The sequence below is a fragment of the Seriola aureovittata genome, chromosome 19 (genome assembly GCF_021018895.1).
Source record: "Seriola aureovittata isolate HTS-2021-v1 ecotype China chromosome 19, ASM2101889v1, whole genome shotgun sequence".
Taxonomy (NCBI): Eukaryota; Metazoa; Chordata; class Actinopteri; order Carangiformes; family Carangidae; genus Seriola; species Seriola aureovittata.
In genome coordinates, this window is record NC_079382.1 from 22,698,576 (window position 1) to 22,716,560 (window position 17,985).

General features: G+C 41.3%; 1 protein-coding gene and 1 long non-coding RNA gene across 3 annotated transcripts in view; one reads left to right on the top strand and one right to left on the bottom strand.

The window, feature by feature from the left end:
* Positions 1-17,537, top strand: part of LOC130187222 (uncharacterized) — a 30,742-nt gene extending 13,205 nt beyond the window's left edge. For both annotated transcript variants that reach the window (XR_008830413.1, XR_008830415.1), the window contains 3 exons: positions 531-582; positions 6,740-6,825; positions 17,404-17,537. This is a non-coding gene — a long non-coding RNA (uncharacterized LOC130187222). The remainder of the gene's footprint in view (positions 1-530; positions 583-6,739; positions 6,826-17,403) is intronic.
* LOC130187221 (hepatocyte nuclear factor 3-beta-like) lies at positions 12,343-15,879 on the bottom strand. Its single transcript, XM_056404644.1, has 2 exons — positions 15,589-15,879; positions 12,343-13,704 (listed from the first exon to the last, which is right to left on the bottom strand). Exons 1-2 carry the CDS (start codon positions 15,661-15,663, stop codon positions 12,553-12,555), a joined length of 1,227 nt encoding a protein of 408 aa, XP_056260619.1. The 5' UTR covers positions 15,664-15,879; the 3' UTR covers positions 12,343-12,552.
* Positions 17,538-17,985: the final 448 nt, after the last annotated feature.

A 17,985-nucleotide genomic window follows, 5' to 3' on the forward strand; every position in this document is an offset into this window, starting at 1 on the left:
ACAGCAGAAATAAACATGTTTACAGCCTGGTACAAAAACTGTTTTGGTGTCTAGAGCTAATTCCTTCCTTCATGACACCTGTTTATATAACTCACCTGTTTATATAACTCACCTGTTTACATTTTATTGAGGACTAAAGTTATGGAGGATTGAGGGCGTGGCCTCTTTGAGTGACAGGTGGGTGAGCGTACGCTCGCCACAAACCGACATTCACCAAAGTCTCAGCTCCAGTAAAAGTAAAAGTGCGGTCACACCAACTTGTAAAACAACAAATCTTTGCAGTCAGATCAGTTATTTCAGTGTGATCTCTCATGCAAAGAGAACGTGCACAGAGTTTACACGGAGTCATCGTGACAAATATGTTTTTGAGTAGTTGATGTGAATTTATTGCCCCATTCTCAAACAGCTGGAAGAAGCTTTTTGGCCCCTTCAGTAACAGTTTCATTTGGTCTTTAGTTACTCAAACAGGTTTAATTCATTTCCTACTTTTCTTCATGAACTAATTTGAATGATTTTGTGTGTTTGTGCAGGTTTGTGTTGGACGTCTGTGTGTCACTGTCAGGAGCAACACACTTCTTCCACGTGAGTTGTGAACGTTTTTATTTCAAACCAAACATCCAGACGAGACACCGCAGGTGACTCAGGTGACTCAGGTGACTCAGGTGAACATCGTGCGGCTGATATCACCCTCCATCAGTTTTCTTCTGTTTTTGCACATGCGTCTGCGGCGGCTTAGCGCGGCGAGCTGAACGGAGGCAAACAGCTTTACAGCAGCTTTACTCTCTCTGGCAGAAAATGACTTCCTGGCTCCTGAACATTAAGTTTTGATCTGGAAGTCTGACACAGCAGCTGGTCGTCGTAACGAGCCGCCTCAGCCGCCATCACAGTCGCAGACTTAAAGGGATTTCTCCTCCAGATTCCCCATTTGGAAGACAGGCCGAGGCGGCGTGCTGCTGAATGCAGAATGAGACCAGAGGAAATCTGACACCACCTCGTTTCCTTCCCTCCTTCTTCTTTTCCTCGTTCCCTTTCCTAAGTGTCAGCATTTCTCCGGACATTTTAAAACTGTATGTGCAGCGTTCAAACCTCCTCTAAGGTTTTCTTAGAGCAAACAGGAAATATTTTCCCACCTCTCACGTCTGAGTGTTACGGGAAACACAGTCATGTTTACACTGGACACACACAACCGGTTTCTCGCCAGAACACAGTGTGTGTCCAAATGTGTTGAAGTCATTTCCTTTGTCATTAGAAAGCAACTTGTTCCCCTGTGACAATCTCATTTTGCTCAAAGTGCTGCAGGATTTGCAGGTGTCGTCCAGGACGCTGTGACATCACTGTCAGGTGTGATGACAGAGCTCACCTCAGACCCAAAGGTTGGAGCTTTCAACCCCAGTTTTGCTGAAACAGTTTGTGTTTCTTGGCACGTTACTGCCACCAGCTGGTGACGAGTGGAAGTGTGTGAAACTCAGGGACGTTAAACGACCGTGGATCAGCGTCTTCACTCCGGCTGCTTCCTCGCCTCCAGCTCACAGGGGCTGATTCTGTTTTTACATCTTGTGTTCGGAAATCATTTGAACAACAGACACTGTCCCAGGTCGGTTCGTTCCTTTTCTCCTTCTGTCTCCTTCCTTTTGATTAAAAAAAACTTTAAATCAAAATGTCATGAGCAACAGAAGACGTTAAACTTTCCATTAATCAGCTCTGATTAGAGAAATACGCAGGAATAACGAGCCTGGCTCCTGAAATATTAAGTTTGAACTAAATAGAACTTTTTCCTGCAGCATCTGACGTCAGTTAAACTGTGTGTGTGTGTGTGTGTGTGTGTGTGTGTGTGTGTGTGTGTGTGTGTGTGTGTGTGTCCTGACCAGTAGGTGGAGCCACTGCTCTGCTCCTGAAGTCTGAACTCACTGTCACTGAATAAACAGTTCCTCTGCTGTTGAGTTTAAAATGGACTTACATCATTAAATATCAGAAACAATCTCAAGAGAAATGGAGATCAAATATAAATTATTTATATAATATAATATTTGTTGGGACAGAATGAGCTGAGTTGAAGTAGAACAGAGCGTCACATACGTTTATATAAAATATTCAATATGCAGACAGACTGTAGAAGGAGAGCATGAACGATCACAGCCGAAAACAAAATGATCTGATCTAATAAAAGGAAAAAAACTCAGAGACACGGACATGAAGTCGAAGTGAATTTAAACTGAACTATAAATGTTAATTTCTTCTTCAGCAGATAAACAAACAGTTTTCTGTGGCTCCTCTGGAAGATGCACTTTTCTTCTTCTTCTGTTAAATTTTGCGTCTCTATCATCAAAGATCAGGAAGACTTGAGTCCTGACTGTAAGCAGCTCTCTGCTGAGGCTCAGACACGATTCATGCTGCTGTTTACGTCTATTAAATATTCTGCTCTTGCATTTCATCATTTGCTTTGGTTTCACTTCATCTGACTCAGTCTTATTATTATTTTCTCAGTTAATCAATAATTAATTTGTTCTATAAAACATAAAAAATAGTGGAGAAAATGTTATTAAATGTCTAACATCTAGAGATATTCAGTTTACTTCCATGTAAAACAAGAAGGCAGGAAATTGTCACATGTGAGAGGGAGGAGCTTAAAGCGATTCATCGATTATCAAAATATTTGCAGATTAATTTACTGTCAATCAAGAAATCAATCAATCATTGTTTAGATTGCAAATTACACAAGTGTGATGTGGAAACTTGAAACCACCAGCACACCAGCACACACACACACACACACACACACACACACACACACACACACACTGAAAACTGACTTACAGTGAATCAGGAGACGTCTTGTTTAGTAGTTAAACGATATTTTACAGATTCTGGATGTAATTTTAGATTAATTAATGAATCCGTCAATTAAAATGTAATTTTAACTATTTTTAACAAGGTTGAACTTATTGGGGGAAAAACCATGAACCAGACACAAATTCTAATTCACAATTTAATATTGAAAAATGATCTTTGAATGTCTTCACACACGTGTGGAGAGGATCTTTAAGGGGGGGGGGGGGTCGTTATCATGATCATCCTCCTTTATACTGAGGAAGGGTATAACAACATCACGCCTTGATACTCGGTGTCAATATATTATCTTATAAAAGTGCGATAACATGTTTGAAAACTGATACAGCAAAAAAATTAAAAAAAAACATCTTTCTCACGTCAGAAAATAAAACTTTTACATTTTAGCAGCTTCAAAAATCTGGTTTGAGATTAATAGAGAATAACTGGTTTTTGCTCAGTACATTAATTTGTTCCCTGAATTGAGTTTGACGAAGTACCACCACCTTTAAAGATCTTCTTACTCACTAACTCGTCATCTGCTGGAATGATGAAAGTCTCCGGGGACGTTTGGCATGAAGCAGCTGGAAACAGCTGGATGGATCTTTCTCTCGCTGATCCTCTGAAGATTTGAAGGTTTTGCAGGTTGGAGCTGAGGAGACGTAGTGAACTCCTGAACCTCCATCTGATCTGGTTCTTGGTGAACTGGAAGAGAAATGACCACCAGACTCGAATTTCTGTTTCCATGTGACGAGTTAGTCGACATCGTTTCTTTACATTCTGTTGGATGTAAAACAGTAAGACTGGACAGCTGGTGGACAAAACCATCTCTGGCTCTCGTGGAAACATCATTTATAGATTTTATCTCCTCAAACAGATTCTGTCAATGTTTACCGACTGGTTCTCAACACCGAGGGAACTCTGCCACGGTTTGGTGTCTCGCTAAAGTCATGAAATTCAGCTCATTGTGAAGCTGATAGTTAGATTTGGTCTGAATAAACAACCAGAATGTAAAATTACCACAAAACCTCATTTAATTATTGGTATTTTGTTGTGTCTGTCAGTGAAAGCAGGCCAACATCTGGAGTCCTACCTTAGAAAATAATGTGTCAGCTTTTGAAGACTCGTGGTATCTTGTAGATTTTGTGATTTGTGAGAAAGAAAACTGAATTTCTGCGACTTTAAAAGTGACAAATGTCTTTAACATCTAATCCCAGAGGACTCAGGTTCGTCCTCTGCTCTCAGAGTCTTTGTTCAGGACTTTCGATAGCTCGCTCCGTGTTTGCAGCGTCATTAACAAAGAGCCGCTAATCTGCTGATAACATACAGCACAGATGTGTTTATCACTCCACCGTGTGCTTTACATTGAATGACCTGCTCGTGGATGTTAAGTGGAGGTCAGAGACGTGGCGGCGGCGATCTGAGCAGGAGATAGTTTTAAAGAGGAGGTCTTTGTATTCAGAGTGAGATCTGTATCATCACACTGTCCGTCTGAGGGGAAATGCTTTTTTAAAGAAGCCCATCATTCTGCGCTGAGAAAACTCAGATTCTATTATCCGTTGGTTTAGAGTGAATTCAGCTGGAAAGTAGATGAAGACTTTATCCACTGTCTCTTAAATATTGTCTGGAAAAGGTTTCCAATCTGCAACACAAACTAACATTTATTTTTCAGACTGTTGTCTAATCTTTCCCCTTGCAAGAAGAAGAACATTATTTATTTATATGGCACTTTTAAAAATAAGTTACAAAATGCTTTCCAAGAGAAATACCAGATCAAAGTAGAAAAAATCATTTATAGCGAAAAAATACAATAAAAACAATTCAAGAAAAATGCAGTCGGAGATGAACGTGTTCCAGTGTTTTGTCACAGACACCGTAGCAACATGTCCACAGATAGTTGGACAGAACTGTGTCTGCAACTGATTTAATGAGATAATAAACAGCAGCCATCTTGGATTTAGAGGTCGGGTCAGGGAGATTCTTCCAGCTTTCCGAGACTGAAATCCGAATATAAGGAGCGTACCTGTCGGAAGTTTTGGTAGGGATCTTGGGAATTCTGACTTCCTGTTGTCCAGCTGCATTATGGGAAGTGTAGGACCTAGAGTTGTTGGAGCTTGACCCATACCGGGGACTAAATCACATCTCTGCCTTTAATGCTGATCCTAAGTGTTGCTGTCTGCGACGTTTAGTTCTCGCAGCTGTTTGATGTTGCTAATGGAAAATAGCGACATATGAAGTCAGTTATTTTTGAATTTGGACGACAGGACAAGAGGAGAGGTAGAAAACTGTGGAGTCCTAACTTGAGGAAGTACTTGCACTGCAGTGAAATGTAGTATGAATTGAAAGTAAACTGATGTTAAATGTTTTGTAAAGTGTGTGATTTATAGTAAGTGAAGTGGGCTCGTACATGCAAAGACATTATACTGATCGTTTGCCAACCATGTTGAGTTTCTCGTGTACCTGCTGTCTCCGGAGGAAAGACACAACTAAAATAATCTTTACACGTAATCCTTAAAAACTGCTCTCTAAGAGCGAGCAAAGCATCCACAGTTTTTCTTTGAAATGATTGAAAACCATAAATAAAAGGCTGAAAACAGAGTTGGACTCTTTCTGCCGCCCAGTATTTGTACACCTTGTGTCGCGGGAAAGCTTTAATAATCTCCCATAAAACATTTCAGGGAGCGTTTGGTGACGGGTGGCCCGCCCCCTCGGCTTAAAGCAATTAATTCAGCTTTCTGACATCAAAACTCTCGGCTCAGCTCGACAGCTTGGAGCTCAAATAAAAAAAAAATGAAAAAAAGGCAAGTTCTCCTGGGAACAGAGTAAAGATGGCAGGCTCCTTTCTCCACTGTTTGCTCAGTGGCTCTGAGAGCTATCTTCCCCCCATCCTGAATGAAATGCGAGGGCACAAACAATGTGCCGGAGGAGAGAAAGGGCCGGCGGGGAATGAACAGTTTGGAGTATTTGCTCAGTGGAGGAGCAGCCACAAAGGCAGAGCCACGGCGTTCCCATGAATCAAGGCGCCGTCTCAGGCGCCTTTTTGTTGTGGCGGGTCTGTGACGCCAGCTATTAGACACTAGCACTACATATAACTGGTTTCATGTCATTTAAAGCCTTTTCTCTGTAGAACTGTACCGTCAGGTGACCCGCTGGTGACTTGTTTTATTTGGCTGGTTGGCGTGGAGGCGGCTGGCCGAGTTTAGCGCTGCACGTGGCGCCGCAGCTCACCTTCAGGGAAGAGAAATATTTAGAGAGTTTCCTCACTTCAGATGGGGGAGACTGAAGATTTGACCAGTAACTCTGACGTTTAGCTGTAGTTGACCGTTGCCCCGCCAGTTTTTATCCCCATCCAGAAACCCCCAGACCCCGAGCTCTCTGGGTGGCCGGGTTTGAGGTCTGAAAGGCACCCAGATTGACTCTTAAGCTCTTTTCGCCTTAAGAAAGCGTCATTGTACATGTCCATGAATGGCAAATGGCTGTTTATCTAAGATGGACCCGTTTTTTTTTTTTGAAGTATCAGCGGTTCAAAGACGCCCCACCTCTGTGAGACCTCAGATTCACTGTGTTCTCATTTCTTCAACATTAAAGCAGGAAACTTCTTCCTCAGATCAAAGATGAGAAATTCTTTAATGCTGCACTACACAAAGTTTAATGTTGAAGTTCAGTGATCGTCTGAAAGTCTCTCAATACAGAGTTAAAGATGAACTGAAACCAGAGAAGTGAAAATGATAATATTCTATAAATCTCTAATGGTCTGATAAATAAACCGAACATGGAGAAGCAGCGTTTAGTTACCACACACCACAGAGCAGGAACAGGAAGTTTGATTTTATAGTGATAAATTATCTTCTTAATAAATTCGCAATGACCAATGTAATTGTTTGACTAAATGAAGTGTCAAATTTTTTAACAGCAGAAGAGTCGCAGGGAGGCGGATTGTGCAAATACGAACAACAACAGACGAACGGTCAAACCAGAGACCAGGATTCAGTGTCTGAGGTCAGTGTGAACGTTTTCTGTTCTAAACCAGTCTTTCTCTCTCACTCTGACACACACACCTGACACACACTCTGACACACACCTGACACACACTCTGACACACACTCTGACACACACCTGACACACACTCTGACACACACCTGAAATACACTCTGACACATACACCTGACACACACACCTGACACACACCTGACACACACTCTGACACACACCTGACACACACTCTGACACACACCTGACATACACTCTGACACACACCTGACACACACTCTAACACACACTCTGACACACACCTGACACACACCTGACACACACTCTGACACACACTCTGACACACACCTGACACACACTCTGACACACACCTAACACACACCTGACACACACCTGACACACACCTGACACACACTCTGACACACACCTGACACACACTCTAACACACACTCTGACACACACCTGACACACACTCGACACACACCTGACACACACTCTGACACACACCTGACACACCTGACACACACCTGACACACAGTCTGACACACGCTCTGACACACATTCTGATACACACCTTACACACACCTGACACACAGTCTGACACACACTTTGACACAAACCTGACACACACTCTGTCACACACCTGACACACACTCTGACACACACTCTTACACACCTGACACACACCTGACACACACTCTGACACACACCTAACACACACCTGACACACACCTGACACACACTCTGTCACACACTCTGACACAAACCTGACACAAACTCTGACACACACTCTAACACACACTCTGACACACACCTGACACACACTCGACACACACCTGACACACACCTGACACACACCTGACAAACAACTACTACAACACTTCCTGGAGACAAGGGCTCAATTGATCTTGGACTTTCAAACTTCAGATAAAACAGTTTGATTATAAACATAGTTGCCACCTGAACAACCATCATCACATGACCTCACCTTGACCTCCAGCAGCAGCACGGTGTCATGTCTGCCTGTCTGTCTGACACATCCTTAGATAAACCAAATAAAAACTGTCCCCCACCCTTGAATGGACCAGACCAGTCTGACTGCAGTGTTTTCTCTTTTCTGGTGAGTTTGTTCCGGAAACCAGTCGAGGGCCCGATAAAGCCGAGTGCAAATATGAGGGAGATGTGGAGGTTTACTCAGCGCACACATGGTCTGTCGGCAGCAGGAGAGGCTCGGCCGAGCTCTGCAGAGGAACCAGAGGTCTGAGAGAAACCAGGAGGCAAGGAGACAAACAGAGAGACTCTAAGAGAGACTCACAATTTGATCAAATGAACAAACTCGGGAACACAGACTATGTCGTAGACCAGGAGTGAAAAAGTTAGAATCATACTTTAAGTTCTACGTACGGCACCGAACAAGTCCCAAGTCTTTCCTCCCAGCTCACTGTTAATGTGTGAAAACTGCCAAAGCATAGTGGCTTAATGCAAAGGCATTTTGTGAGTACAGTGTACAGTTGCAGAGTTATGGTACAGCACAGGAAATTATGTGTAGGATCCCCAGAGTGAAAGAGACGCAAAACAACTACATGCGACACAGTTGCATCTTTATGGTTGTGTTACAGCTTTTTATAGTTGTTCTGCATCTTTGTGGTTGTTTTGTGTCTCTTTGCGGATGTTTTGCATCTTTGTGGTCGTTTTGCATCTTTGTGGATGTTTTGCATCTTTGTGGTCGTTTTGCATCTTTGTGGTCGTTTTGCATCTTTGTGGTTGTTTTGCATCTTTGTGGTCGTTTTGCATCTTTGTGGTTGTTTTGCATCTTTGTGGTCGTTTTGCATCTTTGTGGATGTTTTGCATCTTTGTGGATGTTTTGTATCTTTGTGGATGTTTTGCATCTTTGTGGATGTTTTGCGTCTCTGCGTCGTTTTGTGTATTGTGTATGTTATGCCTCTCAATATTTCACATTATTTATCCAACATTTGTTGATGTTTCAGTCTGAACCAAAGCACAACATGAAGCGTGTCCAGAGGAGAGATGTTTAAAAACAACATTCATCCAATATTAGTTGAAAACAACTGGAGCCTCTGTAATCTTTCATGATCCATTTTTTAGAAATCACATATCTGACACCACGAGTCTGCTTGTCGTTCCTGGAGGGTTTGTACAGGACTGTAGGAATAATTGTGCGTGTGGAGTGAGGACATCCCTCATATGTATGCATGTGTGTGTGTGTATGTGTGGTAAACGCTCCCTGTCCAAACACAGCATCGCCGGCTAAGCCCTGACCTCGAACGGCTCGGCATGCAGCCTCCCCATTATTCTTGGTCACAGAAAGGTCATTATTATTCATAACGTGTTGATTGCTTTCTTGAGCAAACGGAGACGCTCGGCGGCGGCGAGGCTGATGAAACCAGCCCTCACACCTCAGCACAGATATATACATATACACATATATATATATATATATATATATATATATGTATATATCTGTGCTTTTGTTCATGAGAGTTAAGATTTCAGGAATAAATTTTCCCTTTAAGTTTTATTTCTCTGTAGAATAACACACGTGTGTCCTGCTGAAATAGCTCAACAAATACTAGATGGATCGTCACTAATTTCTATACAGACATTCATGTTTGTAATCAGTGCCGATCCGAGACTCTGGGGGGGCCCAGGCAGAGAAGCCCATCGAATAACCCCCCCTCCACATACAGACTATTTCCGACGTAAAATTTAGAGATGTCTCCTTAACACCTCACATGCAGACTATTGGTAGACGCTAGAATTTAAAGATGTTCCCTGAACACCTCACAGGGAGCCTCTGTGATGGGGGCCTCTCCTGACAGAATCTGCCTCTGCCAGAGTTCATCAGGCTTTAGCTAAAACGCTAAGCTGCTAAACTAGATAGTGAACACTGTAAACATACCTGCTAAGCATTAGCATGTTAGCATCGTCACTGTGAGCAGAGCTGCTAGCATAGCGTTAGACTCAGAAACATGAGCTCCAGCTGAAACTGAGGTGTTTAATATTCAACGTGAGCGGATGCCGTGTGTGTTTGAACACAACCCATTGATCCTGTGTGTAAAGTTAATGGATAACCTGCCCTGTCTGCGGACGCCGTCTCAGCCGGCTCGTGAAAACCTGATCAGAGTCGTTTCACTGCAGTTTTAGTCCGACACCGTCGTCACCATCAGATGCTCAGCCCGTTGCCTCTGTTTCAGAACAGTAAAGGGTTAATGTTTCATGATCAGAGTCAGACTGAGCGGCTCGGAGGTGTGGTGCTTTAAAAAACTCTGACCTGAACCGTGAAACTGTGATTCCTACAGAAACCAAACACACAGTCTCATAAAACACACACACTGTAGCTGCTGTGTGTGTGTTTGTGCACAACTGTGTCAGAAAACCTGGATTTTAATGGCTCTATACAAAACGTACAAGGATTACAAATGATTTACTAAATGATAATAATAATAATAATAATAATAATAATAATCCTGGCACTAGGCTGCATAAACAGTGAATTGTGGATGACGACCACTGCACCTTCTGTTATTAGTAGTATGTCTCCTAACCTCAGTTAGTACTAACATCTTAAATAATAAATTCATTCTGCAACTGAATCTGAAATAAATCTGTCCAACACTCGAACTTAAACTCGCAGTTTCCACTTTTTTATAACTGAAAATGATTTTGATTAAACATCTTCTTGAACAAGCCGAGGTCAGAGAGATGAAAGCTCGTCCACAGTGACGGTGTGTTTGTCTCTGTGGTTCTGGACGGGTCGATGCTCGCTGGAGCGTTCGCCTCCTGTTTGATGACAGATTTAATTTACAGTTTCCCCAAAATGATCAAATATCATAATCCACATTTAGTTATCTGTTTTAAATATACAAAATAAATCTCAGGAATATCTTTTAATTCTGTCATATCAAATATTTTAAGAGGTTCTTTAAATATTTGATTTCAAATATTAACAAAACATTTTATTTGAAGAGTAAATTACCATCATTTAATAATCCAGTCCGAGTTCAAATGTTTCATAAAAGGGAAAAATGATTATTGGTCTTAAGTGTCTTAATAAATAATAATCACTTTATCACAAGATTTTAATGATGATTTTTCCTGTTTAGTTTTTCTCTTGTTAATTTTATTTTTCCAGTATAGTAGATGCTTTTTGCTCATATTTGTTATTTATATAAAGAGCTACAACTAACTGATTTTCATCTTCGATTATTCTGGTGCTTATTTTCTTGATTAATCAATTAATTGTTTTGTTTATAAAATGACAGAAAATAGTGAAATATAATTATAATTTTTCACACTCTCCAAACAGACATCTTTTATTTTGACAAAGAAAATCATCAAATCCTTGTTCATCACTGATGCTTGAAAAATGACTGAAATAAATATTTGATTATAAAAACAATTGATCATTTTCTATCAATCAATTAACTGCAGTAATATTTATTAAAATGGTGGATCTTTAAACTGCTGGATGACATTTGTCCACCCTGCAGACACGACAGCTGTGAATCCTCGTGTACGAGTCACACTCACCTGTATGAGCGAGTCTCTAATATAAAATCTGACGTCATTCATCATGTTGTAGTTTCACAGATCAAAGTTTGGAGACAATGATTTAAAATATTTAAAGTAAAAAGTAGGAAAATAATCTCTGAATTATCAATGAATCTGTGATGTTCAAACTCCTTCCAACCACGTGACTCTGTAGCTGGTGGCAAACTGAAATCTGGTTCAGACATTCGTTGTTCCCAGAGGATGAATCCTAATGACTTTTGTTAGTGATTTTTCCTGCAGCATCAGCAGCTGAACATCTATCAGATGGATTGGGTTCAAATTTTATTCAGACTTGAATAAAATGAATCCTTATAACTTTGGTGAATCTCTGAACTTTCCTCTAGCGCCACCACAAGGCCAAAAGTTTCATTTATCCAACACTTTATGAGACATTCCCATCAGCCTCAGCTGCAGTTTGGTTTTAAAGCTAATTAGCTCATGTTAGCATGCTAACATGCTGAATTTAGATGGTGAACATAGTAAGAATAAACCTGTATAAATAAATATTTAAACTCTCTGAGACCAGAATCCTCCTGAAACACGTCCTGTGTCGCCATTAGTCTCATGTTAATGTGATTTAAAACATTTTCACTGTCTGTCGTTCTCGTTTATCTGCTGACACTTTCCTGTGACTTCACAGTTTACTGCTAATGTTGTAAAGAGAGACTGGATCTCCACAGTTAATTTAGTTTCCACTGTCCAATCAGTGCTTTTCTAGTTGTATGTGGCGTGTAAACATAAATGTTACTGAACACTAAACTAGTTTTACTTTAGTAAAAGTTTTACTTGCTTTGCTTTTTAAGTAGTTTATTCTTTTTATTTAATTTATTGCATTCATATGTTTTCTTACATATTTATTCCTTTATTTAATATGAAAGGATATTGTTGTATTACAGACACGTCATAACTTTTATTTTCAAAATAAAAGTCATGAATTTCAAAACTTTTATTGTCAAACTGCCTCAGAAACACAGCAGGTGGATAAATCTTTGTGGAAAGTGGAACAAATTGAATGAAACCAATAAAACATTGAGTTTTTTATATAAAGGTTTTTATCTGTAGCACATGTAAACACACAGATGAATGATGGACTGTGGAAAACTGTTTTTCTCGCATTAAAATACAAATCGAAGTGAATTTATTTTTCAAAAAGTCCTTTTTATTTCATGTGGAGTTCATTATGGGTCTGGTGTAGACGCCGTGGTAGTAGTTGGTGTCGGTGTGAGCGGGATCCAGGCCGGTTTTAGCCGCCACCACCGCCCCGGACACCGGGTAGCCGTAGCCTCCGTACTGGAGCACCGGGTCCAGTTTGTGGTGCTGAGGCTCGGACATGAGGTTGTTGATGGAGAACGGGTGGTTGAAGGAGTAGTGGGGGTGGGGAGGGGGAGGGGGAGGGGGGTAGTGCTCTGGTTTCAGGTGGGCAGCGGCCTCATGCAGCAGCAGCGGGTGATGATGATGATGGTGATGATGATGATGATGGGGGAACAGGTGCGGAGGGTGCGCGGGGCTGGAGGGCAACAGTTTGAGGTCGACCCCGGGTCCCTTTGCCTCTGAGGACTGGGGGGAGGAGGAGGAGGAGGAGGAGGAGGAGGAGGAAGAGGGGGAGTGCGGGGAGTCTGAACTGGAGCTGGTGCTGGTGACCGAGCCGCCCTCAGACCCGGGCTTCCCCCCCGCCTCCTTGTCACCGGCACCGGGCTGTTTCCCGCACTTGAAGCGCTTCTGCCGCCGCAGGTAGCAGCCGTTCTCGAACATGTTCCCGGAGTCCGGGTGCAGCGCCCAGAAGGAGCCTTTCCCGGGTTTGTCCGGGGAGCGCGGCACCTTGATGAAGCAGTCGTTGAAGGAGAGCGAGTGTCGGATGGAGTTCTGCCACCGCTGCTGGTTCTGCCGGTAGAACGGGAACAGGTCCATGATCCACTGGTAGATCTCGTTCAGCGTCAGCATCTTGCTCCCGGACTGCTGGATCGCCATGGTGATCAGGGAGATGTAGGAGTACGGCGGCTTGGCGTGCGTGTAGCTGCGCCGGTACGGTTTGGGCTCCCTGGATCTGATGCTGCAGGCCGGGCCGTACACCGGGCTCATCACCGGCATGGTCCCGTACGGAGGCGGGCTGATGGAGCTCATGCTCGGGGGCAGCCCGGCGCCCAGGCCCGGCGTCATCCCGGCCCCGGCCTGCACCACGACCCCGGGGTTCTGCGACATCCCGCCGGGCACCGCGGAGTGACAGACCCCGGCCGGGTTCATGTGCGCGGGGCCGGTCATGCCAGGCGCGTTCATGTAGCTGCTCATGGAGTTCATGTTTCCCGCTGCGGTGTAACACTGAAACACAGAGAGCAAGTTATTAACAGTTAATTAATGCAGGATGATAGTAAAGATATCACTGCCAATTAACCAATCAAAAGTCTGTTCATGTTATTTAAATAAAAACAAATCATATAAATGACACTTTGAACATAAACAACAGGAAGTCAGACAAACAAACAAATAATAACAAACAAAAACAAACATTTAGCCTGTTTAAAAAAAAAAGTAGTTTTCACGTAAAAATGATATTTTTGCATTAGTGCAGTGGGTCTATCAATAATCTTTTATCTAAATAAATGAATGATACATTTTCTGCCAATCAACCAACACTAACACTAAGTATTAATCTAAACTTTTTTCTTTTCTTATCTCAATCTTTTTGAGGTGCTTTGTGTTATTTTTGGAGTTATATCTAATTTATGACACGGACAATTGAACTATGTAATAGTCTTAATATTGCTTGATTAATTATTTAGGCCTAAATTATTAATCAATTATCAAAATAGTTGATTTTCTGATGATTGATTAATTGACTAATAATTGCATCTTGTGCCACTGTGATCATGCTTTTTAATTTTTCTATAATACACTTGGTTTGAAATTTATTTACCCACATTTTAATTCCTTTGTGCACATCTGTTATTTTATACTTTCAATCCAAACACCAGCACAGACAGAAGTGAGTTAAATTCAGGCATTAATTCAATTATATTTCCTCATTTCAGATGCCGTAACATAAATTTACTCCATATTCCTTTATTTATCGTTTTCTCTTATTCTTTTTATCATGATTATATGTCTCTGATGTTCTAATAAATAAATCTTTGGACTCTAAAGCCACAAGGCCCAATCTGTGTGTGACTCAGTCTACAGAAATAAAATGAAACTCATTAAACTTCAGCTTGAGATGTTTCAAAAGTCTCTGCACCTTCAGGGATAAAACTCGCTCTGTTGATCATTAAATGATCGACTCGACATAAAACATGTTTTAAACTGTAGAAAACTTCTCCTGAAAACGAACAAATTCCCTGAAAGCACAGAAAAGAGAACTGAATATCTGGTTAAATTATCATTATTATTATCATCATTATTATCATTATTATTATCAGTAACAAATGAGAGGCTGTTAACACTGATATTGGTCTTTGATTAAAAAAGGATAAATACTGACAGATTGGTTCATGTGTTCTTTAAGTGTAAAACACTATTTAAGATTCTCTAGTTGACAGTCACTTCACACTGTCTGGCCTTGGTGTGACCTACATTTCATTTTCTTCACTTTTATTTAATCTTACAAACATAAAGACCAGAAATTTAATTTGAGTTTTACTTGTTTCCACAAATACATTTTCAGCTATTTTTCACAGGATTTCTGCAACAGAAATGAAAATAATTATCTTAAGAAAAATACATTTTTTGAAAAACTCTTTAACTTTGTCATTTTTAAATGTAATTGAAGATTTGCTTTCATGGAAATAACAGTTTGGATTTGTTTGATCATATCTGATTTTTGCTCCAAAACGGGAACGAAAATAAAATAGAAGAGAAACCTGAGCTGTAATTTGAACTCAGGGCAGAAAGAGAAGTTTGTTGAAAGTTAAGTCGTTAAAATGAAATGCATCATATATTTTTAATTACAGAATAAAGATTCAAGTGTATGTGAAATTGTAGGTTAAAGTGTGAAGCCATGTTGTAATGGTTCGGAATGTGAGTGAAATACCGAGAAGGCCTATAAAAAAATCCAGTAAGTGGACATTGAGTTAAGTTTTTTGTTAATTTCATCTTCTCATCAGAGGCAGGAACTTCCGGTCTGTTCGGTACTAGATCACAGTTAAAACTCGTGTAGGTTTATAATCAGCGGGCTTCCGCTCACATGAACCCGCAGGAAAGTGCACACACCTCGGTCTCTCCGTAGTAGCTGCTGCCGCTCCAGTCCGGATGCTCGTGTCCCTCCATCTTAAAGGCGCTCAGCATCGTGCACGCTCCAGACCAGACTCATCCAAACAGCTGCAACACGAGGCGGGAAAACAAAACACGTGAACCCCACCTGTCCTCAGCTGGCGGCCGGTATCGGTCCGGTGTATCCTGGCTGTTTACAACCGGGGCTGGTGGCTCATACCTGGGCAGCTTCACTGTGACCGGGACACGGTCTCTGCTCAGTGACTGAGTCTGCCGCGGAACCAGCGACCAATCAGCTGTCTCCTCTGTCCGCGCTCGAGCTCACAGTCTCATTTGAATATTGTCAACACCTCTGCACGAGACCCCCGCCCCGCGGTGATAGTAAATAATGACGTTATCTGTCTAAAGTGACGTCACCAAGATAACTTAATACTTTTACACTCAGTGAAGTAACGGAGTACTTTTACCTGTAGAACGGTGCCGCCCACCTGCAGCAGCTCCAGAAGCATCGCTGTATTAACAATCAAACAATGTCAATATAATATATGAGGAGATTTTACTGCAGAATATTTTACTTTTAATACTTTACTAGATAATGAAGTGATTTTGAATGCAGGATTTTTACTTGTAGGCTAATGGAGTAATATAAAGTATATTGTATAATCAATATCAGTACTGATAGTGATACCTTGACTTTAATACAGATTCTTATTGATACTTTTTTCAACACCAATTTTTTAAATCAAAATCCATTTTAACCAAAAGAAAATTACCAGTACACATTCAAAACAAGTTTTAGTTTTATTTTATTTCTTATTTCTAAGCTTGGTCTCTTTCCACAGTCCAATGTGCTGAAACAGCCAATCGCCAGCATTAGTAGATCGTGGGCCCAGCATGCTGCATGCTTATTGGCTCATTGACACTGATGAGATTTACTCATTCACTCCTTGGATGTCCAAAATCAAATGACAAGACATTTTTCCATCCTCGACAGTATCAAACTAAAGTATGGACGGTTGATACCCGGCTCAGGTGGCAGGAGGAGGAATATTACAGGAGGGATTTTAGCTGCTGCACCACAGCAACAGATTCACTCACAACAATCATGTTCTTATTTATCAGAACAACAGCTCCTCTTATCACACTCGGGTAAAGTTTTGAAGGGAATTTAATCTAAAAAAATCCTGTAATTTAACTATTAAATTGTTCAAAAAGGACAATAATGGAAACTGAGCAACACTTAAGATACAGGCTATAAACATACACATGTGACCTACATTTATTTATAGAGCTCAGATAATATTAAATATGAAGATTTAAAACAGGCAACATTTACAGCTTTAATCTCTTGTCTGTTTCTGAATGAAGTGTGAGCACATTCACTGGTGTTGTAACCTCTCATGTTGTTGTGACGTGTCAGTAACTTACTGTGAAATAAAAAACAGAAGACAAAAACATAAACAGCATCAGTTTGAACTCATGAAAAATCCTGACGATTATAAATGTAAAGCTTGTTTTTGACCTTGAAAATTAAAAAACAGTTTCACCCAAAGGTCCTTTGAGTAGCTGATTTGGAGCTTTCAATCATTTCACATGATTAATGAATTGTCCTTTTGTCTTTGAGATAAAGTGTTGAACCCTCGACCTGCTTCATCTGTCATGACTGCAGTGAAATCTCTGCTTCCCCTCACATTACCCGTCCAACATGTCCTCCTCTGTCCTCCTCTGTCGTCTCACTGCTCCTGTACATGTACTAATCAGTCAGTCTGCAGCTTGAAGGGGATTTTTGTTCAGTGTTTTCTTCATGTTTTATAGGAGTCACAGGCTCACAGAGTGGAGGCTGTCTGGGATCTTCCTCCTCCTCCTCCTCCTCCTGTTTGTGCTGTGACAGTGTGTATTTACCTGGTGGTGGATGTGAAAGGACAACAGGACAGACGGTACACACAGCCGAGGTGAGGAGACAAGAGGAGCTGGACCACCATGCTCTCTGCACACACACCCCCCCCCCCCTCCTCCTCCCTCTGTGGACGTCAAACAACCCTAAATATTTCCCTCCTTTGTCCAGTGTAGCTCAGCAGGTCACACAAGACAGAAGACACTCAGACTTTCAGGACAAAGAGAGAAGGCTGAAATATTTACTGAAGCTACTGCTGTCCAAGAAATACCTGCAAACAGCTGCTTTTTCAACATGTGAATAAGTTATTGATTCAAAAACATCTGTATAACTGCAGCTTTTCATCCGTCAGAGAAACAGCTGCTTCTAACAGTTAAAGCTGAATCCCCTGCAGGCCAATGTCTGTCACACTCTACAATCCAACAAACAATATATTCATTATTGTAAAAGTCATTGTCGACCTAAATCAGAAGGGTTTATCTTCTGACATGAATTACACAATT

What these genes read in the sequence shown, in the direction of transcription:
- LOC130187221 (XM_056404644.1), bottom strand. Translation starts at nt 15,663, where the DNA reads ATGCTGAGCGCCTTTAAGATGGAGGGACACGAGCATCCGGACTGGAGC. An exon ending in GCTACTACGGAGAGACCGAG is followed by an intron (nt 13,705 to 15,588) that starts GTGTGTGCACTT and finishes TCTGTGTTTCAG; the next exon opens with TGTTACACCGCAGCGGGAAA.